This window comes from Poecile atricapillus, chromosome 15, assembly GCF_030490865.1.
Source record: "Poecile atricapillus isolate bPoeAtr1 chromosome 15, bPoeAtr1.hap1, whole genome shotgun sequence".
NCBI classification, from domain to species: domain Eukaryota; kingdom Metazoa; phylum Chordata; class Aves; order Passeriformes; family Paridae; genus Poecile; species Poecile atricapillus.
The window spans coordinates 15,838,310-15,862,536 of NC_081263.1; the positions used below are offsets into that span (position 1 = coordinate 15,838,310).

Genomic DNA, 24,227 nt, shown 5'->3' on the forward strand with positions numbered 1-24,227 from the left:
GGTTTATCATCTGTTGCAGACTCTGAGATGATGGTACAGTGTAGCAGTAGGGCCTGGCGGCACGGAAGACTTCGGGATGTAACGGAAAGTTAGTAACCCCCCTTCTCTTTGGTGTATGGTAATGACTTCTGCAATTAGCCAATAGCACCTAGCTGTGATGAAAGCAGATGGGAGTAACACAGTGTCATAAAGTTCCTTTACCTTTAAGAAAGTTAAAGTTGCTGGGGTCTCCTGGGAGTCTTTTCTCTTGACCAATTATCGGTCATTGCTGAGAATTGACAGCAGTTTTAGCCATTGAAAAGTAGAATCAACTTGTGAACCCCACCTTAAAGTGTACACCCAGAAGTCTGTAGTGCTTCTTTGTTTCCTGGTTGTGAAGAGTGGCGGAGCTCCGGCTGGCCTCCCGTTCTCTGCCCAGGCCATGCGGCCTGGGTGGGGAGCCGGGCTGGGCCTGCCGTTCTCCCGGCCGGGAGATGGGGACCGGCGGGGGCTTGCCCCGGGCTGAGCCGGGCCAGGCCGGTTCCTGGCTTAGCTGCAGGTTTTGCTGTAATAGAATTTACTAGGAAACTGCCGAGTAAAGAAGAAAAGCTCTGGACCTGCGGCAGGCTGAGACAGCACCTACACTGCAGAGCAGCCATGAAGAATCTTCTATCAAAGACAGCTTCAGCTGCTGCTCCGGCAGAAATCACAGAACCATCTACAAAACCTGGGCAAGATTTTAACTCTTTCTTATCCAGATGAAACTTGCAGATTAATCTTTTCATCCAGAGAGAGAAAAGGAAAGTAATCAACATGAAAAGAGACTTTATAAACTACTAGTGGCAAGAAAGAAAAGAGACTTCAAGAAAGGTAGAGAATTAAGGAGATGCTTTAATTAAGCTGAAATATCTTTCTGTTAAAACTATGGAAATGGACAATGAAGTCTTGAGAAAAACCCCTTTAATTCATAATAGAGTATGGAGAGGAATAAGGTGTTCAAAGTGTAAATTTAAGTAATAAGTGAAGTAATTGTGGTATAGTGAAGTGCTGAGAAATTTGAAGCCTTGAGAGGCAATGAGAAAAACTGTTTCTTAGTGAAGCTCACAGAAGCAGATGAAGAATACTTTTTTGCCTTTGACTAACTTATCCTTAAAAATGCTATCTTCAAACTCATGACCCATAACACATTTTCAGAGTGATGTGGAATGGGAGGGGTGGGCTTTAATAACAGTAGCTCTGAGCAGCTGATATCAGAGAAACGAGAAACTATAACAAAAATAGTTTTCTTGTGACAAACTCCATAAATTAACAGAAAGGAACTTCAGTTTCTCTACAGAAACTGAGGAAAAGACTATGGAAAGAATTAGAACTGTTTAAACCATCAAAATTATACAGTTTTTGTCTCTGTTGTCATGTAAACAAAAGAATAGTGAGCAGTGAGAAATGAAAAGGTTTTTCTAAAAGTTTATTCTGGTGTTCTTGTAGTTTGTCAATAAACTCTTCTTTATTCCTTTTAAGTTTTATGCCTGGTTTGCTCTTATTTTAATCCATATCTCACAGCAAGAAATAAATAATTCCTTTTTTCCCCTTTTTGTTAATTACTAGTTTAAACCACGACACACAGTGACCCTAGGTTATAAAATGTCAAATTCTCCAACAATAAATGCCATTTCTTCACCATCCATCACATTGATGTCTTGTGGGTAAATGGTCCAAGTGGCCAAGGGGGGCCACTGTGCTGTTCCTTGAACCAGGGTTTCTGCCTTGCTTGAAAGGCTACAGTACAGTATTTCAGTGATTGATAATCATCTAATTTCACATGTGTTATTAATTGTGTGTATTATCTGACTAATTCCTAATTGCTATAAGTTTTTTGTTTACTACATGTATTGTTTTGCTTTGATTTTTCTTTATGCTTATAATAAAAGACATGCATCTCATCTTTGAAAACAGAAAAAGGGGGAAGTAGAGGCAAGGCCTCAAATGCATTTAAATAAAACCTTACAAATTTTAAACATTTTTAAAATAGCTCTTTTGCAGAACCAAATCCACCAATTATTAGGCACTTTTCCAATAGTCCACAGGGAAAATTGAAAGAAAATCCTTTAGGTCTGATCAGAAATGCAGAAACAAGGCAAACTGAAGGCCTATTTTCGCTAATAACCTGGGGCAAATTGTGTTTGCACAGGTTCAGGACTAAAGCAGATTTCAGCAAAAAATGTGAAGCCATATCAAGCACAGAAACATGCTGACAACTCCAAGAACAGAGAAGCAAGCACACAGACCTCATGCAGTTGATGTCTCACATGCAAGAACTGTGAACTTTGGGTTTTGTGTCAATGTTAGTACATGGACATGGATGCAAAGATTTCAATGGGATGTGTTGTATGAATCTGTCTGATTATTCAAAATCCATTCATAAGAACATACAGCAGTTAAAAAAGTGTCTAAGATCAAGGTTGATGATGGAACATGGTTAGATAACATATTTGATAAATGGAGTTTTACATCATAGTGGAAAAAACTTCTGAAAATAGGCATGTATATATTGATTGTCATCATAATTATACTGAGAGTGTGCCTTGCTTATTCCAATGTGTAAGACAGATAATGGACAAAGCTATCAAGAGAGTATTTTTGGTTCAAAGAGAAAGGGGGAGATGTGGGAAAACATAGAAAGTTTTAAGGTTTTACAGTTAAGATATGGAAGTAGTTATAAAGGTAATAAGTCTAAGGTATAAGAAGTAGTTTTGTGTGTCATTATATGATTGATTAAGAAAGTCTGCACTGCAGCAAAGACGTATAGAACAAAATAATTAGCTATTGGTGTGAAAGTAGAAACATTATTTTGTGGCAGAAGCTTATGGGCTAATTAACCTTTAAAAGACCCTGTGACCTGTAGTAGTCTTGTGACTACTGACTAAGAATATCTGGTGAATAAGGTGAAGACGTACTTACTCCTTCATGAGACCGTGAAAGAAGAATAATAGATCATGATCTAAAATGTCTCCCAGTGATCCCGTCTCTTGCAAAATTCTGATATTCAGGTCAGGGGCCTGGCTCTAGTGGTGCCACTGGGGAGCTGGCCCCAAGCTTAGCAGCTCTGCTTCTGACATGGCCCGTGCTGCCTTGCAGCCCCACATCCCAGCAGAGACAATCACACTCATGGCAGGGTAATGCACCTAAGGAGCAGTCTCAGCAAGAGGCACCAAGGCCTCCGTGCCTGGCTGGAGCAATTCCCTGCCTGAGACCCTCCATTCATCTCTGCCTGGCCACTCTGGGGTCTGCACAGCAGTGGTAGGGAAGGGGTCTGTGCTCATAGGGCCTTCTCCTGCCCCCAGACCTCTGCCAGAGCCCTCAGCTGCCTCAACAGTCCTGCAGTCTGTGCAGCTGCTGCAGCATCTTGCTCTGGGGCAGGAGGATTACAGATTCTTCTGGACATGGCCCCCACCCTCCACACCACTGTGCAGCAGGCTGAGTTTTATGTCTAGCTCCCTCCACTGTGCTTCACTTTGCTTGTACTTGTTTTTGTCAGAGTGCTGCTGGAGGTCCCACAGGTCTAGCTGACCTCCAGACTGTTCCCAAGGTGCACACAAAGATGGGAGCTGAGTGACTCACAAGGTCAGTGTGCCACCGCCACAGCATTATTCCACATACTCTGGGAGAGTTTCTCACCCTTTCTTTATTGACCAGAGCACCCAGACCAGTGTCTGGGAACTGGCTACAGATCTCCAGGGAAGGGTGCCCACCCTCAGCCTGTGCCTTTGGCCAGAGCAAGCACAGCCCCATCCAGGGAGTGGCTGGGAGGGACACACAGACAAGCAGATATTTCTACATCACTGCACCCAGACCTCCCTGTGATTTAGCTAGGAGAAGAGAGAAGGCTGTAGATTCTTCACCTCCTCATTCTTTTACGGGGCTGTCCACTTGCAGATGAGGCTCTACAGGCCTCTGGTCCCTGGGGTTATAGGGTCTGGCTGACATGCCCCTAGAGCGAGGAGGTAACACACACCAGGGGACACCCTAGCCCAATATTTGGGGACTGTTTGCAGTTGCAGTGCCCTTGTCTTCCCCAGCCAGCACCAAGGCCATGTTGTTTCAGGGAAGCCTGTTTCATGGCAGCCAAGGCAAGCCAGCAGCTCACTGAAAAGGAAGAGCCCCACTCCCTCCTCCATTCCACACCCTCTACATCTCTCATGGCCCACCTGGTCTCCTGCCTCACTCGTGATCTGAACAAAACACTGGACATGGCACAGATGGGATGGAGGAAATATGTCTGCAAGCAGAGATGAACTGACATAACCCACTAGTTCTCCTTTGGGAGAAGCTGCAACTTCTAAGAGCAGCCTTGAGCTTCTGAACACCTTCATGGCTTTGGGCCTTGATTCCTGCCAGCATCCAGCCTTGACAGCAGAGGTCACAAAGTCTTCCAGTCCTCAGACATGAGCTCCCTTTATGGTACCAGTAAACTCTAAGCACTTCAGACAAAATGGATAGTTTACATTGTGAGACAGAGGAAGGTCCAGGCAGAGGCTGGGACAGGAGATGCAGGTTCAAATCTTTGTGGCCTGGACAGCTCCCTGCTTTGGAAGGAATAGTTGAGCTGATGAGTGACTCCATGTGTCCCAAAAGCTTTCCTGCATGGCTACCTGTAAGCACTCAATCCTGGCCAGGTCCCTGTGTGTTCCACCTCACTCAAAACGTCCACACTCCTTCCTGTTCCCTTGTCATGGGATGATGAATGCCTGAGCTGGTTTCCCCAGCCCATTGCACCTACACCCATTTCTCTCCACCATTTACCATGTGTCGTGGTTTTAAAGCAGTAACTAAAAAAATCACTAGAAAACTTACTTATTTCTTGCTGTGAGATATGGATTAGAACAAGAGCAAAACAGGCTTAAAACTTAAAAGGAATAAAGAAAGTTTATTAACAAAACTACAAGAATAAGAAAACCAGAATAAAACTTTCAGAAAACCCTTTTCTCCCCCACTACTCAACCATTTCCTTGTTCACATGACAACACAGAGACAAAAAAACTTTGGTGTTTAAAACAGCCTCAATTCTTGCTAGAGTCTTCTCATCAGTCTTTGTAGAGAAACAAAGTCTTTTTCTGCTAATCTATGGAGCTTTCTCACAAGAAAACTAATTTTCTTCATAGCTTCTTACTTCTCTGATGCTAGCTGCCCAAAAATCTGTCATCAGTTGTCTCCTCCCATTTCACATCACTCTGAAGTGTGTTATGGGTCAAATGAGTCTAGGGATGTCATTTTTAAGGATGAGTTATTCAAAGGCAAAAGTTTTCTTTATCTGTCTCTGTGAGCCTCCCTGGAAACGGAAGTTTTCTCTTTGCCTCTACAAAGCCACAAATCTTTAACTATTACTTCTCTCCCTCTGTTCCAGCACCTCACTGTATCACAACCACTTCACTTTTTGCTCAAAATCTACACTTTGAACTACTCCATTCCTCCCAATATACTCTGTCATGAATTAAAGGAGTTTTCTTCGGAACACTACTATCCATCTCCATAGCTTTAACAGAAAAATATCTTCAGTGTATTAAAGCATCTCCTTATTCTCTACTTTTTCTGAAGCTTAATTCTATTCTTCACTGTTTCTGATAGTTTATAAAGTCCTTTTACATGTTGATTACTCTCTTTTTCTCTCTCTGGAAAAAAAAGATTAATCTGCAAGTCTCACCTGGGTAATGAAAGGGTTCAAATCTTGCCCAGGCTTTGTAGATGGTTCTGCGATCTCTGCCGGAGCAGTGGCTGGAGCTGTCTGCGATGGAAGATTCTTCATGGCTGCTCTGGAGAGTGTGGTCACTGTCTCAGCCCGCCACAGGTCAAGAGCTTCTTTTCTCTCTCTACTTGACAGTCTCTGGTGAATTCAGTCACAGCAAAAAAAACCTGCAGCTGAGCCAGGGACTGGCCTGGCCCGGCCAGAGCCCGGGGCAAGCCCTGCAGGCCCCAAATCCCGGCCGGGAGCCGCGGCAGGCCCAGCCCAGCCCCCGCCCGGGCCGCATGGCCTGGGCAGGGAATGGGAGCCAGGTGGAGCTCTGTTACCTTTCACAGCCAGGAACCAAAGAGACAAAGAAATTCCCAGGCTTAGGTCTTAAAGTGGTGTTCACAGGTTAATCTCACTTTTCAATGGTCAAAACTACTGTCAATTCTTAGAAATGGCCAGTTATTGACCAGGAGAGAAACTCCCATCAGCCTCCAGCAGGTTTAACTTCTTTAGGTGTTTCTCTTTGTTTTCTTAAATGCCAATCTATCATACCATGGCAAACAAATGGTGTAAAACAGGAGCTCTAAAAGCAGCAACCTCAGGAGCTAATTCAAGTTTTCCCATCTTATTTTTGGTGGGTGCCCCACTGACACCATGGGTGTGCCAGAGCCCGGCTCCACACAGCCCCAGCTTGACACTGTCTCCATGGGCCAGTTCTGCTGAATCTGCCAGTGCTGTGCTGCACCCACATCAAACCAGCTACACTGGGGCAGCATCAGGACAGGAAGCTTCCCACCTCTGCCTCCTGACAGTGCTGCAAGGCTCCCAAAGCAGACCTACCTGTTCCTCTGGTCTCTGCCTTCCCACAGGGTTGATTTAGTGCAAAGCTCCATGCAAGGGTTGGACTAAAAACCTACACGAGGATTTTGCTAAAAACTGGCCTCTCATTACCCAGGAGCTTTGAGGAGGTGGCAGAACCTCTGTGCCTCTCTGGTTTTAGAAAGAAATGTAGCATCTCTGGTGGACAAGGGCAGGGAGGCCCTTCACATTTGCAAGGGGAGGAGGAGAGACAGTGGGGAACTTCTCTACCAGGAGGGGTGTCCTTGTGGTTACCCTGTCCTGTAAAACATCAGGTAGCTGCCAAAGCTAAGCCCTTTCCCTATCTCAAGTTGAACCATCCAAAATCTACCTGTGATCCCAAACATCTGCCAAACCTTTTCAAAAGCTGAGGTGGCACATGGGAACAGTGTCTATCAGCTGCCATGAGCAAAACTGCTTTTACCATTTACATTTGCAGGCATAGCAAAAAACTCTCACAAAGCTCTGTGAAAAGGAGACTCAAACCAGCCAGATATTCAACAGCAGCAGCAAGAGCACCCAGCACTTGCAGGAGTGCTGGCCCCACTTGGACACATCACTCTCTCACAACCAGTAGCAGGACATGGACAAGGACAAGCTGCTGGTGACTCCTCTCAAGGAGCTGTGTCCCAGCTGCCCTCCAGCACCAGGTCTGACTGCACTGCTTGTGGAAGCTCAGAACAAACCACGAGCTTGTTCCAAGCCTACCTGCAGCTCTGGCCATCACTTCTTTAAGTGATCCCGGTGTCAGGCCACGGTGACTGCAGGAGTGAGCATGAGTCTTGGAGCTTGAGCTGAAGCATTTGGTTTGTGGCCTTTTCTGATTTGGCAAAAATCAGCTAATTTCACAGAAAAGCTTTGGGGAATGCTCAGAAATTGGCTGCAGACATTCCTCTAAGAAAAGGCTACATTGAGGTTACAATGTTCATGGTCTTCCTTCTGTGCTCACTTGTCCTATAGCCCACCTACAATGCTTCTGCCAGCCAGACTGGTGGAAAGATCCAGTGGTATGGCCAGTGTATGTGATCCTAAACTGCCGGTGAGACAGAGCAGCCCTCACTGGCTTTGTCTGAAGGGCATCAGCTTTTCCTAGTGTGACAGGACAATGACCACCCCCAGAGCACCAGGAGCATGAGCCAGACCCTGAGCAGGAACTGATTCCTGTGTGACTGAAGTAGCACAGCTGGCAGCACCTGCCCTGCAACTCCACCACACTGTGCAACTAGCACCAGTCTCAAGCACCAACACACTGCTCCCAGTGGTTCCTTGGATTACCAGTGGAGGAAAGATGAGAGAATGCTCCAGTCTGAACATAAAAATGTCCCCCTTAGGTCAGCCTAACAACCCAATTAATTATATCTCCATCAGCAGAGACCCTGCAGGGGACCATGCAGAGGATGCCTGTGTGGCCACCTCCAACAGTCCACCTACAGCACTTCCAGCTACTGGAGGAGGCACACAAGCAGAATATCCCTCTTACCCTCCAACTGCCCATAAACTTCTCTCATACCTTTATGACCCTGAAAGGATCCAAAAGATATGTGTAAAGCAGTATTGTCTTCTACCTGTTTCAACACATTCCCTTCCACAATTAATTGGGTGTCCTTTGGTAGCTGCCTGAGAATTAAGAACAACAGAACCAGCATGGTTTCCAAGTGCTTACTTCATGCTGATTCTGAAATCTTACTTGGGCACTGACATTCAGGTGGAAATGTACAGCCCCATACAGATGTAATCATGCTGCAGAAATTCCCAGAAAAGACAATTCACAAAAGAGACAGCCATGGAGATTGTATTTATTACTATTAGAACAGAGAAAAGGCTACCTTACTGATTGATATTTACAAATCTGTTGGCAAAGACAATAATTTCCAGTGTCCTTTATGAGCATGTTTTACAGTGCTGGCCAGAAGCATTCACTTTTCTTAGCAGTAAATGCCTATGGTCTGATTGACTGCCACAGCTGAGTGCAAGGAGTAATAAATGTGGATCACCTCTGCAGTGGCTGCAGGCAAAGCCTGATGCAGACACAGGCACCTGCAGCCCAAAGAGGAGGGCAGGTGCCACATGGCTGCTCCAGCCCTTGGTGGGGAACACAACAGCCTGAGCTTTTTCAGTGATTCAAATCTCAGGACAGCATGTCAGATCTGGTAACCTCTGCCCATCTCTACACTTCTGGGGCAGTAGCTCCACGTCTGAGGAACAAGTTGTTTAGCACTGCAGAGGGACAGAGAAAACTGAGCGGCATCAAAGCATGGAGATGGGTGTGTACATGAAACAGATGCACATTTCATGGGTATGTTTGACAGAGCTAATCTTGACAAGGGAGCATGATTTCCTGGCCCACAGGACCACAGAATCATCTGGTACAAAGAACCTTTATTCAGCTGAGCACAAACTGAATTCCTGCAAATTCATTCAAACTCATTCATAGGCTCTGGGATCCCTCTCAGACATAGCCCCAAGCAAGCCAACAGGCTTGGGGCACTCTTTGCACATGGCTCCTCACACCCACACTGGTACTGATTCAGGCATCAGCTCTAAACCTCATTGTTGGCAGGGCTCAGCTCCCCATTGCAGTCTGTAGATGATGATCCCAGATCTCCACTAGAAAAGGATGCAGAAACACAAATGCAACCTTGCATGATACTGACAGACTTAGCATGCATCAGTAATCCCAAAACACACCTTTTTGCAGCAGACCTGCCTCCATCAAGGAAAACACCTCAAAGGAAGAGCATAGTTACCACAGTTGACTACAGGCAGTACCAGCATTTCTCAAGCACACAGCACTGCTGCTGTCTGCCTGGAAGGGTGTATCTGGGCACAGGAGCACTTCTGAATGTTGGGGGTTTTCTTTAGACCTGGGCTGAGCCAGAAGGGTGCATCAAACTGGTATTTAGTTCCTGGAAGAGTGGTCTGGGAAGGATGTGCTACCAGGAAGCAGGGTGTGAGGAATTGGAGCTGTGAAGGCTGCTCTGAGCATGGGTTCAGGTGCTCCTCAGCAAAGCTAGTGTCAGCTCATGCTGTGTATAGCATGAGCTATAAAAGGAGCTGCAAGGCCACTGGGGTCACAGCTCCTCATTAAGAGGAAAAGTGTTTGTTTACCAATTGTGAGGTGTGTGGCCTTCCTGGACACACCATGTCCAGCACCATGGTGTGGGTGGGTACTCAGCACAGGGCTGGTCTCACATGCTGCTGCACAGCTGTACAGTTCTTGAACCTCCACACCTTCACAGCCCTCTACCAACAGCATTGTGGGATATCAGAATAACCCTGACATCTCCAAACAATAGTCTGCAGAGGTGAACCAGGCTGCCTCCATAGCATTAGGATTATTCCTGCTGAGGCAGCATCTTCCCTAGGACCAGCTCATGGCCACAGCACAGGAGTGATGTTCTCCTACCTGAAGCCAACTCTGCCTCCAGAAGGGAAATGGAGTCTCACTGCCCCATGCAGCAGTTCCTCACACATGTCACAGTCCTTTCACTGAGTAACCAATCTTCTGGCTCTCAGGAAGAGGATTGCCCCTCTCTGACACACATTGAAAGGCTAGGAACTGCTTAACATGACCTGGCATGCCCAAGGATTTCCTGATGCTGATAAAATCAAGCCTTCCAGAAATGTCCAGTCCTTGTGGTCATATACTGGGAGATGTTCAAGGGCTAACCCAGGGTGTGACAACAATGACGACAATGGAAGAAACGTAGGTGGAGAGGAGAAGACTTAAGATATCTAGCAACTCCTCAGAGCAACGTTTTGCTCCCTGGGGCCAGTGGCTCAAACCAGCCCTTTGATGAAGCTTGTGTCCAAGTGCACTATCAGCATGCGGAGAAAAGACATTTCTTTGCGTGTGTTCTCAAAGATAACTCGAGGGTCATCGGACTGGCAGCGCAGGCAGTTGGGGGCCATCACCATGGCCAGGTTATTCACATCCATCTTTGTTCTGCCCACATTTGATGGCTGAGCAAAGATCTGCAGATAGCAAGAACACATTTAGATGGAGCAGTGGAAAAGGGCAAGAAAGTCCAAAAACATGGCCCAAGAAAAGGTGGAAGGAGAGCAGACATAATGCCTGCCTTAAGGACAGTGTCCCAAGTGCCACACATCCACAGGGAAGAGCACTGTGCTCTGACAGAGAGCAGCCTTGGCAGACAGGAAACCAAGCCCAGGCTCTGTAAGATCAGGAACAGGGTTTATTGCTCCCATAAGGAACAAGGCCAGCAAACGTCCCTCCATCAATCCCATCTTAAATACAGATAAGAAGTCTTAAAACCTTGCCAATGAGCCCACCACAACTCCATGCCAGGAGCATGCCTCACATGCTCCTGGCCCCAGTGCAAGGCTGTGGGGGCTGCCTACCTGCAGGAAGTGTATGAGGTAACACAGCACCAGTCTGTTGAGCTCCGGCAAAAGCTGCACCACAGCCACAGCAGCGTTGGGGTTCTCATAGTTGCTGATACACTCTTTGTAGAACTGCTGGGGGATCACAGGCTCCTCCAGCTCCCGATACCAGAGCTTGAGGAGAGAGGCTGGGCAGAAAGCAGGTGCATGAGAAAAGCTCTGGTTACTTCCCCACCCCTTTCAGGGGCAAACTTGGCAGTGAGACAGATGGCAGAGAAGGGATTTCTGTGCTTGTGCTGCTTCACCTTAATTCAGTCTTGGCTCTGAAATGCTAAGGTACCCAAACTGACCAGTTAGTGGGAAACACTGGCTGCTACCTACCTGCTTCTCCAGGAAACAGCTCTGGGGCTGCCTAAAGAAGAGGACAATGAGACCTGAAGGACTCCCACCACTCTGCCCATCTTGCACAACTTTACTGCATCAGAGACAGAGGTTCCTCCCCACTCCCAGTGTTTCCTCTATGAGCAGTGTTTGGAAAGGCAGTGAAAAGACACAGAACAAAATCCCAGTCAGTGCAGACAGCCTGTGTACATGTTCCCAAGCAGCAGCACATCTGAGTTGTTCCTGCACCTCCCCCTCTGCACTGCACCATGGCTGAGGCTGCAGCAACACACCTGCCACGTTCCTGTACCTGGTATGTTGGGGTCACTGAGACTGTTTGGGATTTTCCACTGATCCACCTGCAACTTCAATGCATTGACTTCATCTATGTCACCAGGTATCCTGCAGAGACACAGAAAAGGTCCTTTTGAGAGTGAGCCAGACAATGTGCTTGGTGGGGCATCTGACCAGCTAAGCATGGCTCCAAAGCTGCTTCTGGGCCTCAGGGAAGAGGGAGCAGGGAGAAGGCCTCAGGCACCAGTGGCAGCTACAGAAGTTCCTCATAGAGAAGGTGGTACCTATTTTTATACACCATCTTGAAGTGGGGGTTCCCACTAGTTCAGATACCAACTGAGCTAGTCCTCAGTAGTGATTATTTTCAATAACCAGGCTTCTTTGCAGTGTATTCAGACCAAAGATGAGCAGCATCTCTGGCTAAATATATTTACTTATGTATATTATACATACTTAAATACACACACACCTATCTATCAAAAAAATTTCCCTTACATGGCAAAGTTGAGCCTTTTAATGGCTACCTTAAATCAAGTTTAGCTACTGAAAAATTAATTCAAATCTTAAATGTAAACCAAAACCATACGCACGAAGAAAACAACAAAGAAAACCCAGACCTGAAGCAGAATCCCCCATGTTCACCACACGGATTCTGTGTCTCTCTTGACTTCTTGTGTCTTGTGCAACAGCAAGGCTGATGTGCTGCATGAGATGAGGTGCTCTGCCAGGACCCCGGAGCTCCTCCCTCCCCTACACTAGCCAACCACCATTGCCAAATCTGATGAAAGTTCATTGCTGTGCCTGAGGATGAGCTGTCCACGTAGTTAAGTCACACCTACACCAGTCAGTCCCCTCTGTGCTAACACATGCAAACTGGCTAATGCTAATTCAAGAGGTGATTTCTGAACCTGGGGAAACAGATTTTGTCCAGTTCACAGCAAAGTGCTTCTCAGAAAGAGGAAGCATGCGGAGGTCAATCTTGACTCCTTGGCTTTGAGGACTGACATGTGGGTGGCTCAAAAGTAGCACAGCACCCCAAAAGCTCACCTGAAAATCCCCTCAGTCTGTTCCCCTCCCAGGGCCAGGACCTGCTGTGACAGTTGTGTCTGCACCCAGGGCAGCTTGTTCCCGGGGTACATGTCCTGCTGCCGCAGCATGATTTCCTCCAGGGAGCTGCCGAAGAGCGATGGCGTGAGGATGGCATTCCTGGCATGTGTTATCTCTTCCACTGTTGGTTTGCGGAGGCCCTGAGGACAGAGAAAAGCTTAGTGCAACCACAGCACAGCCAGTCCACAAAGAAAGAGTGGCCTAGGGATGGGGATGCTGAGTGGCCAGGACAGAGAAGGCTGACCCTGCATGTGGTCACCTCGTCAGCCTCCTGGCAGCATGGTTCTTGTTCTGCTGCCTACAATCAGGGATGGCTCTATTCATCAGGTCCAAGAGGACCAAAGGAGACCACTTTGGGACGTTTAGGCTGGTTTTGCAGAGATTCTGTTGCTGAGTTTTGCACAGCAAGGGGACTGCTTCCACTGTCGCTGCACCTGCTGTGGGAAGCAGTATGGAATGGAGCCCAGCCCAGCCCTGGCAATAGCGAGCTCAGCAGAGGGCACCTATACCCCAACTCAGCATCAGGCGAGTGCTTAGCCACAGGACAGGTAAAAACCAGTCCTTTGGAGATGGGAACTCCAGGTATTTGTAACTCCAGGGAAAGCTTTGCTTTCAGAGGTGCTAAAACCTGAAAAGTGAGCATTGGTACCTGTTGCTTCTGACAAATACCAACACTTGAAAGGAGTTTTGAATGTCCTGTGGCAACAGTTCAGACAAGCACAGAGCTGTTGCAGGGATGACAGGCTGCCCAGCATGGCCTTCAAGCAGTGATCCTGTGGCCAAATGGGGAACGTAACTGGGGGAAGCTTCCACCAAGCCCTCTGAGGGTCAGTGGCTGTTGCCCTGAAAACTCAGCTTCTGAGCTTGCTGACATGGTTTTCTAAAGACTTTCCCAGGACAGTAACTATAAACATAGATATGTGTACATTCTTTCTGTTACACGTCTTGTGATGGACATCTCTCATGGCCAGTGCAGTGAGAAAGTGTAATCCTGACCATCCAATCCCTGGCCGTGGTCAGAAGCCTATAAATCCTGGAGGAAAAAATAAACTTTCTCTTTCTCTCACCACACCTCGACCTGTGTCCGTGTGATCTGTTCATCAGCAGCAGCAACAAGTGGCCAGGGCTGCAGTTGTGTGCAATGTGTGCTTGGAGTTTACTGTCCTGCTCCTGCCAGAAGCCTTCACCCCCTCAAGGTATTTCAGCTAATTTGTTCACTACACAAAGTTCAGATGGCAGGGAGGCCCCAGAGGAATTTCCAAAAAAAAAACCCCGATGACCAGACCTGGCTCAGGGACCTAGAACTGACAGGCTGGGGCCATCTACTAACTTTCATGGCCACACATGAACTGTGCAGAGAGAAAAGAGGAAGATTTTCAGATAATGCAGAGCACAGATGCCCTCTGCACCAGTCATCTCTGCTGTATGACTATTTGAACAGGGAATGAACAACTCTGCAGTAAACCAGCAGCAAGGCCAAGCTTAATATAAGCTCTCAGTGCAAAGGGAGACTCTACCCTCACCTGAAGAAACAAAATGATGGGTCCCCCTGCACAGACAGTTCCTTTTACCCTGGAGACAGGTAAGTGTTGGGTTTGTCTTTGTCCCTGGCACCAGGAAGCAGCCAGTCATGCAGCTGCCTGCACAGCAGGCACTGCTGTCTGCCAGATGGATGGCAGGACCTGGACAGCAGCCCTCTCCCGTACATTCATGGGGAGACATACTCTGAGCAGTCCTCCTCTGCTCACTCTATCTCCATTTCCCATCACTGAATCAGTGGTGACCACCAGAGTCCTTCAGGCAGCCCACAGGCCCTGCAGCCGGGGTAGCTGCTCACCTTTTTGCCTCCAGTGACGGCCACTTTCTGGAGTTTCCGGTAGCAGTACTTGGCATAGGTGCTAATGGGCAGACCTGGTGGGAAAGAGGAAATGAGTGGTCAGCCCACAGTGCCGTGCACCCACACACTGAAGCCCTTCAGAGAGCTCCAGCACAGCAGCTCATTGTGGCACAAGCAGCCCCTTCAATGCACAGCCCACTGCAGCAGGGCAGGACTGCCAAAACTTGCATTGAGCGCCCTGAAGCCTCCCAGTCCCATGGCAGGCAGTGTCAGTGCAAGCCAGTGCTTGGGCTCAGAATCATCTCCTAAGTGAAGGCTCATAGCTCTGCACCTCCCATCCCCACTCCTGCAGATCTCCACCTCTCGCATCTGGAGTGCACCTGCCTCCATGCATGACACCCATTCAGCATTCCCAGCATGGGCACACACACATGCCTGGGCCCTTGCCTGGTGGGCACAGCCAGGGTTAAGTGCCTCATGGACACAGGGTCAGGTAATTACATCCTGCCAGAACACAGCCACAGAGCACACAGCCAGCCTTCTGTCAGGGAAGGTTTCAGAACGTTTTAAACCAATTGTTTATTATTTGAGAACTTCAATTCCTTTGCTAGTGAGAAAGGAGCAGCAGAGAAGGTGGGGACAGAGAGGCAGCACCAACACCAACAGTGACCTCAGGACACAAGAAGAGGTGTGGGAAGGTGATGGGATCTTATCTTCCCAAACACCTGCAGAAGGCTTCCTCATGTTCCTTCCTGCCTGGAGCCTTCTCCAACCCAAGCTTGTACTGTGCAGCTCAGGCATGCTCTGCGAGACAAGGAAAATGGGACACACCAAAGCTTGGGAACTGTACCTCAAAAGCTGCTGCCCTCCACAAGAGCATCTGCTCTGCTTGTGCTTGGTTCAGTGAACTCTGAAGGCAAGTGCAGTCATGATTCACAGAGCTAATCCCCCCATGACACCAAGTGAAATGTATGCAATGACAGAGCACTGATTGGTGAGAGTTTTTCCAAAACCCTTGGTCTTTTGTTCTTGTTCAAGTAAAACCTAAACTGCTCACTGAAAGCAGTGAATAGATCTGCCCTATTTGATTCCCTGCCAGGCCCAAAGCTTGCAGCACAGTTCAAATACTTGCAGCTGTGAAACCCACATTCTGGTCAGATACTGTGCATTTCACATCAGCCTTTCACACACCCTATGGCTTAGGTACACTGGCTGGGAGCTTGGAGGTCTTCAAATCCTCTCAATGCAGAGGACGAACTCTTCCCAAGCAGAACAATTCCCAGAGGTGGGAGATGTGCTGTCCTCTCAGCCAGCAGATAAGCCATCATCCTTGGCTCCTCTTGGTGAAACAAGCACCTCCTGCCTCCATCAGTCTGCCTCACAGCTGGAGGAAAGCCTCTCCACACTGCTGGAGCCATGCCAGAGGAGGTACTACAGCATTCCCATCTCCCATAGGCAATGGGAAAGAAAGCCAGTTTTAGGAATTTCTCTCTAGGGAATATCTAAAGCAAAATATTCACTGTAAGCAAAAATCCTGCTAATCCTAGGCATGACTTACACTGGGAATATCTAAGGATTAAAAGGAAACAAACCAAATGAACTGCCCTGTGATGCTTCACTATCCTAGGTTAGAGCTTCTGCTGACCAATGTGAGACACACCCCAAAGCAAGGTGTCACCTTTCTCAGAGGGGAAGGGAAAGAAGCTGGACTGTGTCTTTGCATCCCAGCAACTTTGCAGGAGACAGCACCTTCAAAACTAATAATGAGAAGTATTTTTTCACACTGTAATTAGACTGTGAAACACATAATCAGCCTAAAAGCTTAACAATGTTTGCAAAAGGAACTGGTGTCTTGCAGATTCTGCAGGGCTGATGCGTGGGCAGCAGTCAGACACATTTGCTTCAAGCCTGTTTTGTACTTTCTCAGGAAGCTCCCTAGTCCCGTGAAAAGCCTAAAACCTACATCCAGCACTTTCTGCAGTGAGGCCTCCTTCTCCCATGACTACCATGCTGCAGCCTCTGACCCAATGGGGCCTGTTGGAGTCACACATGAAGCTGACCAAATTTGAAGCAACTGAAAAATAAACTTGCTGCATGCACAAGAGGATGGAGGAGTTACTGCCCACAGACATGAATGGCCACAAAAGAGGCAGGAGTCTAAGGAACAGGGTGAGCAGCACTCACCCCAGAGGGCACAGACCAATGGCTCTTATGCAGCCTCCCTGCTCCAGAGCAGAAGCCATCTGACCCAACACAAGTGCTCCTGGCTCCAGGACATGTGCCGAATGGGATGGGCAACATGGAGAGGCCGGAAGGCACATGCTGAGCTGCAGGAAGAAACATGAAGGAGACGAGTAGAATTTAGCTTTAGCCTCAGCTTTTCCAAACCAGCAACCTGTTCCAACCACCTGCTGCTTTCAGAATGCTCAGCTAGAGACTGACTCCCAGCACTGAGCTCATCATGCACGCTGACGTCTCCAAACATGTGGGCCAGGTACTCCCCTCCACAGCCCAGCTCCTGCCTCTCGGTGCAGGGCTGGACAGCTTCATCTGCATCACCTGGAAAGGGTTAATCCTGAAGGCAATTCCACTTCTGTGAGCACATCATGAATCTGAGAAATCCAAGATGATCTGTTATTCCCTATAGTATCACGGTAGCCTCAGGAGCTCAGGAACAGATGACTACGAACAGTCCACACAGTGAAAAATAGTTTTCAAAGGAAAATATTTCTCCAAATGCCAGCTTAGAAATACATGTGGGACAGCATCTTAAAGAACACCTGCTTTTACAAAAAGTTAAAATCCAGACAGGACGTGTGCAGGAACATACCCTCTGGAACAGATTTCAATGCTTTCCTGCAACAAAAGTCTTAAAAATGCAGCAAACAGGACCTGCTTAGATTTAGATTTGGATTTAGGACCTGGCCATGGGATATGTATTTTAGCACTAGAGAAGCTGTTGTCTGGATATTCCTATGATCTACCACAGCCTCTTGGATCTCAGCCTGGCACAGCCAGAGCAGGCTATCAGGCCAGGATTCCATCTTGCTGCACTCTATAGCACAGGGGTAGGTGCTCCTGAGCAAGTCACCTGGGCTTGGCACCAGGAGTGCTGCTCTCCTGGCTTAGATCTGCCCTGGCTCCTGGCTCCTCCATTTTACAGCACTGCTTTAGCTCCTCCTTTTCACACCACCACTGCCTCCTTTTACACCCCAACAATGCTTCTTGATCACCATTCCCTTTATGGGAAATGCCATGTTCATCAGCCAGACAAGCCAGCAGCCTGCACCTGTCACCAAGATAAGAAACAGAATATAGGACGTCTTCAAAATGAGAATCCCCCTTCAAAAAACTCCCAGTTAACAGCATGTGGGCAATACCCTAAGGCAGTGTTGTACCTGGACCATTAACCATCAACAGATAACTTCCCTTCTCTGAATTTGTCCCATTTCTTTCTAAACCTCTTTATGCTCTGAACCTACTTTACCCTGCTTTGCTGACCCTTTGGGATTCCATTCTGTGCTTCAGGAAAGAGCATTCCTGAGCCTGCTGCCCAGCACCAAAACCAGGCAGCTTTCAGTTCTGCTGCTATGTCACACAGTGAAAAATTTTCTTCTTGCTTTCCCTAGGTAACCTTCTTTCTTTCATCCTGCTGACCATCTCCCCTCTTACCTCCTCCATGTCCAGCTCACATGTCACCTTCCCTGCCACATTCATCAGCCTTGGAGTGACCCCAGGCAGGACATACAGAGTGGGCACAGGACAACTACAGCCAACTGCTGCTTTGCTCTCTGTCCCTTTCCTACAAGCTCTTGATCCTTCTTTTGGTTTCTGACCACTTCCCAGCAACACATATGTGTTTCTGGAAATTCATATTCAAGTTGGCAAATGTCTTTCCCTCCTCAAAACAGCTCATTTGGGGCCTCCCCCTGCACTTGCAGTCAGGGATCTCTCCCCCATGTAAAAAACTTTGCTGCTGGTGACACAATATTCTCTGCTGCTTGATCGCCCTGTTCCATCACCCTCATAAGATCCTTCTGTACTTTTCATTTTTATAGCCCTGAATAATTTTGTATCAGCACTGACCTGTCAGCTCATGATTTGTCTCCCTGTATAAACCCAAAGACCAGCTTACATTCCTATGGGATCTGCAGGCAATCCTGATTCTGAAAACACATCATTTGTTCCTACCCATTATTTTTCCGCCTGCCAACAGGATATTCATGCATGAAAAGACCTTGCACCACGTTCATATTTCGTTTACTCACAGAGCATTAAGCAAGAAGATGAAGACTGCAGAGGTTAAGTGTGGGAAACTTCAGAGTTCTTTCTCTGGGTATATGTGAGATGGTAAATGTTTACTCATGTATGAACTTCTGGATTGAAGGGAGTATGTGCGCATGTGTGGGGAATCACTGCTTCAACTCAACTGTTCACTGAAAAACTTACATAGATACATACTTATCTTCTATTCAGTTCAGACTGAAGTCAGTACGTTTGATTTCCTTATGGATTTCTCTGCTAAATTGCTGCTACAGCATCTATAAGCATCTTAATATTTCAGAGCCGCTGAGAAACTTCTCACAACAGCCTTGCAGCTTTAGGTGCATCCTACCTACCCCTCACACATCTGGAAAGCAGGGCTGGTCAAACAGAAGTAGGTGTTCCAGGGGAAAACCTGACCTTTCCAGCCAGCAGCAGAGAAAACCTGGCATGTTCCTGCAAGATTTCCCCTTACTTCAGGTGCAATTCTGAGGTCAGTCTCCAGGAAAAGTCCTCAGAGTTACCAGTCACTGCAATAAAGCTGTTTTGAGCGAGCTGCCAGCCCTGCTGCCTTCTCTGCTGAACCCCTGCAGAACAACTCATAGCCTGGCCCCTGCCAGAGCAGTCTCCTGGGTCAGCTCAAACCCAGAGGAAACAGCCTCAAGCTGTGCCAGGGGACATTTAGATTGGATATAAAAGAAAGCTTCTTCATTGCAAGGGTAATTAGGCAATTAGGGCTGTCCAGGGCAGTGGTGGAACATGCATTCCTGGAAGTATTAAGAAAATGTATGGATGTAGCACTTGGGGACATGGTTTAGTGGTGGCCTTGGCAGTGCTGTGGGAACAGTTGGACTCAATTCCTTTAGAGGACTTTTCCAATCTTAATGATTCTGTGATTCTGTGAGAGGTAGCAGTGTGTGTGACCTGTCACCAGAGCCCCAGCTGCGGCCACACAGGCACAGCTGACTTTCAAGTACTTCCTTCTGGAAACTTTATAAAGTTATCCTGGCATGTCTTTTTAATAACATTTCATATTGATATATATTTATCAGAGGCAACATAGAAAATCCTGAGTTGGAACGTATTGCAAAGACAGAAAGTACTTTGGACCTGATTAGTATAAGAGATTTGAAAATCAGGACGCCTTGGCAAGAACAAACGGAGCTTTGAAGACTGCAAGAGGATTGGATCAGACTGGCAACACGAAAGAAGACTGAATCAATTTCTGCAAGTAGAAGAGACGTTGCAAAAATGTATAAGCTTGTTTGTATGACATTTAACCAAATCATTGTAGTAAAAAATTAGTAGCCTTCCTAGAATGGTATATATGCATATGTAGCCCACAGTTAATTTGGATTCTGATCACCAGTAAACTGACCCTATCTCAATCACTGATAGGAAGGAACCTACAAAGAGTCTAACTGCTGATGTTTGGCTTTTTTATTTTAAATTTAACGTTTGTTTTTAGGTAAAAAACACACATGTTTTCCTAAGCACATCTCCAGCACATGCAATTTAGACACATAATTGCAGAGAACAGCCTGCTCAGCCCATAGGCAGCACACCCCACTGAACAGAATGATCGCCATGGAGTTGTCTCATAAAGATGTTTTAGTCCCTCTGAGCACAAGCAAAATGAATTTTCAAAGGCTCAGAATGGCCTGAACTCTCCTGGGCCTAAACAGGAAAGAAAAACCACATATCTCTACCAGAATATAATCCTTCTGTGCAACTGCAGGTCTCTGCTCTGAATCCCACCAGAGACAGAGAAACAATGAATGCCGTTAGTGCAGTCCTCAGCTGTCCTCAGCCCTTGCCCTGACTTGCAGCTGCCTCATGACACACGGTGGCACAGAAACAACACAGGGAAGCCACCACAGGGAGCAGCTGTCAGCAGGTATCAGGGAAGGCTCAGGAATGCAGGAAGCTGGACTCCAGCTCTCATAGATTAAAAACACTGAAGCCACTTGATATATTTTGCTGCCTGAGAGGAATTCACAGGGCTAACTCAAGTTTCCTGAAAGGAATATAAAAATATTGGATGGACTTTGTCTAGTAAGGCTTTGTCTAGCTAAGAGTTTAGCCAGATAAAGTGTTATCCTGCAGTCAGCAATTAAACTGAGTCTGGAGGAATGCGCAAGCTCTTGCTCATTTCGCAGAGATGCAAGGGCAAGCCCTGGACTACAGAGCTCAGAAAGTGTGGGCAAGGGAAGCCAATTCTAGAGAGAAAAAGGCAGTGTACTTCACCAGGTACCAGCACACTCCCAGAAGAGCCTCAGGTTAGGCAGTGATTTACAAAATCCGTTAATACAACTGAGGCAGGTTCTTTTCAACACACTGGCTCATACAGCTTCTAGTACCAGAATATGCTCCAGGAAACTCCGTGGCATGCACAGATCAGTTGAATTACAGCTCCAGGTCTGCATCAACTTAAAATCCCTCACATAACTTGCGCAACTGTGACTGAAAGGGTTCCCACCTGTACCAAATGCAGCCCAGCTGCCACCCGCACTGCTGATCCATGCTCTGGTCTAACCTTGCACACCAACCCCCCACCAGATAAATTTTCCCAAATCCAGCTCTCTGTACTTAAAGAAATTGTCTCATTTTCAGCACAGTTCAGCATTGCTGCCTGCCTGAAGTCAGTGCAGACCTCTCCCTCTTGGCTCCCTGTGCCTCTCCCTACCTTCATCCTCTGTGTTTTGTTTCCTCTTTTTCCTGGATTTTGTGATCTTCTTGTTTTTGAGATCCACAAGCTCCTTGATGTGCTGGACAACTGAAAATTCAGAAGAGGATCTGGATTAATAATGTGGTATACTAAAACACCAAAATCCAGAACTGCCCTTAGATGTGGCAGTCAGTCTGACTCCAGCATAAGAAGCTCTGCCTGGAGAAAGGTCCAGCACCACAGCCCAGCTCCCAATGAACGTGAATGAGGGGCGCAGAACATCACTCAGTTCTCCAAATGGTCAAACAGTTGAAAAGTTGATACCTAAACAATGCTGCCTAAATAATAGCAAAAGAATCATCTTCTTAACATCTCCTCCTTGCTGCTTGCATTCTGCTAAAAGCACAGCTGGAGGGAATGGTTATGGACAGAAGTGACAAGGGCTGAGGATCTTTATGAAACCCAAATTAGTGCTGCACACCTGGCAGTTCAGTGAAGAAATCCCGCATTAAGGCTACAATCACAAAACCAGAAGGTAAATATTGCCAGCGTAGCACTTGCCCCTTGGTCCAACCTCTGCCACTATGCTCATGAGCAGAGGCAGAACTCCTGTAGTCACCCTGGAGACTTGGGAGGACTTCAAACACAGCTTGAAGTCCCTAGAGATCAAGGAGAAAAATAGGTGCTCTGGTTTCTGGCTTGAGATTGGACAAGACACAGTGAGTGCGTCTGAAATAGTGACAAATAAGCCAATAAATACCAGTTAATATTCTCCAGGCTGGCACTCAGCTTTTTTTCCTTTTCTTCACACCCCCCATTACCCCTCCCCCCGCCCCCAATGCTATAGCAATTTAAAATTGGGGTAATAACAGAATACAAGCTGGGCTGGTCCCCAAATTTCTGTAAGGCAGATAAATTGCATCTCTTCACATTAAAGCCTGTGTTCTTCAGGATCCGCAAACAGCCAAGGCCTGTTCTCAGTGTTTGCAATGGTTCCCTTAAAAAGGTTAGATACTAACAACCCTTTTTTTTGTTGGCTTCAAGGAACTTAGAAATAAATTATGTCATCAGAGAACCCAGAAAAGCTCTGCCTTCGGTGGGCTGACATCAGCTCATTTCAGTACTGATGGGTGAGGTGAGCACAGCCTAGGGCTCGCATTTCTTTGCTAGATACAAGCTAGTGACAGCTTCATCCCATCAATGAAAAGTGAACGCCGACAACACGCTGTGCTCTCACTGACAGAGCCTTCAGCACCAGCTGGGGACTACCTGTAGTTTTGAAACCCAGACAACCCTGACTATGTGGTACAACCCGACTAAGATGCTGCTGCATACAGAGGAGGTGCATGGGGCACTTACTTTTTTCATCACTGTCAAGGTGGCGATAAATGTAGCCTTCCAGGTAAGACTGAAATTTGGGTGATGGGGAGAAAAAGGCCAGACTGATGGCCATCAGTTCCCAGCCCCACGCCAGGCTTCGGTAGCACAAGTTATCTGTTGTCTGCCGGATCAGCTGTATGTAGAGCTCATCCCGTAACCCTTGCATGCTCCAGCACTTGGTGACTATGACCAATGCCACATGATTGCGGTCCATGCGAGTCTGACGATCTCCCATGTAGCTCTGCACCAGTTTGAACATCTCACATGCCTCTTTTTTGATGGTCCGATTGCTAGTGATGAGCATTGGCTTTTTGATAGAGCCGCCATTCCAGGACAGCATGTTGGAGATGGAGATCCTTCGTCGGAAGATGCCTTGTGTGTGCATGTTTAGGTTTTTGGAAGCCCAATCTGCCATGCTGCTCTGGGAGATGGGCTTCCGTAGGTTGTTATAAGGGAAATGGCATCCCACACAGCCACCATGCTGGCTGCTGCCCTCCTTCTTGGGCTCCAGCTCTATGGTCTCGGGCTGCAAAGAAGAACAGACATGTTAAAAGCAGCTTAGGTGACTCCTTAGCCAGCCAGGAAAATTATCCACAGTGAGACATGAAGTTGCCAGCAAGTGCACAGTGGTGAGTCTGTACAAAGATGTCTTGGTGTAGAATTGGTGGATGACACTTGTAGTTCTGCAAGAGCCTGGCTGGCTGTCTTGGGTTGCAATGCAAGATGTAACCAAAAGTATGTATTCTATTGCTATCTGTTGGAACCAGGTGGGACATTTTTTTTATCTCTTTCATGACCCATCACTCATAACAGGGGGATATCTTCTGTTAATGTGCCAGCTGTTAAAACATGGTGGGGCAGTGTTCTTTATCTCTTCCATGACCCATCCTCCCTCCAGGGGGATATCATCTGTTAATGGGCCATTGAGTCTCATTACATGACTGATAAAATTACATCATCCTATTGTGAGATGCTCCATCCAGAGAGAGGAGCCAAGCATCTAAACATGGATATGTTTGGGGACTCAGAACACCACAGCAGCCTTTCCCCACAGAATTCCCAGAGGAGACAGATTGGACCCATCTACACCACTGGACCTTCAGAGGAAAACTACGCCCTTCTACGAGATCATTGCTTCAACAGAACCAATCTGTCGCTCCCGGAAGATTGCGGCCACCATTTAACTGGACTGCTACCAACACACGGACTGTTAACAGAGTGTCAGGTTGTAGTCGGACTCTATCAGTGGGTTGGTTTTTTCTTGGTTTTCTTTTTTGTACTACTGCATTTTTATTTTAATTTTCCTAGTAAAGAACTGTTATTCCTATTCATGTATCTTTGCCTGAGAGCCCCTAGATTTCAAGATTATAGTAATTCAGAGAGTGGGGAGG

General features: G+C 47.1%; 1 protein-coding gene across 6 annotated transcripts in view; it reads right to left on the reverse strand.

Annotated features, from left to right (window-relative positions):
* Positions 1 to 8,344: 8,344 nt before the first annotated feature.
* LOC131584876 (rho GTPase-activating protein 39-like) overlaps positions 8,345 to 24,227 on the reverse strand; it is a 59,468-nt gene continuing 43,585 nt past the window's right edge. For 3 of the 6 annotated variants that reach the window (XM_058850423.1, XM_058850422.1, XM_058850424.1), the window contains 7 exons: positions 22,816 to 23,362; positions 21,475 to 21,564; positions 14,526 to 14,599; positions 12,629 to 12,828; positions 11,598 to 11,689; positions 10,925 to 11,094; positions 8,345 to 10,537 (listed from right to left, as the gene is read on the reverse strand). In XM_058850423.1, the coding sequence (XP_058706406.1) occupies positions 10,343 to 10,537; positions 10,925 to 11,094; positions 11,598 to 11,689; positions 12,629 to 12,828; positions 14,526 to 14,599; positions 21,475 to 21,564; positions 22,816 to 23,362 (1,368 nt within the window). In that variant the 3' untranslated portion in view covers positions 8,345 to 10,342. Of the gene's footprint in view, positions 10,538 to 10,924; positions 11,425 to 11,597; positions 11,690 to 12,628; positions 12,829 to 14,525; positions 14,600 to 21,474; positions 21,565 to 22,815; positions 23,363 to 24,227 lie in introns of those variants that run through there. The other 3 variants (XR_009278820.1, XM_058850425.1, XM_058850426.1) reach the window with 3 other exon arrangements.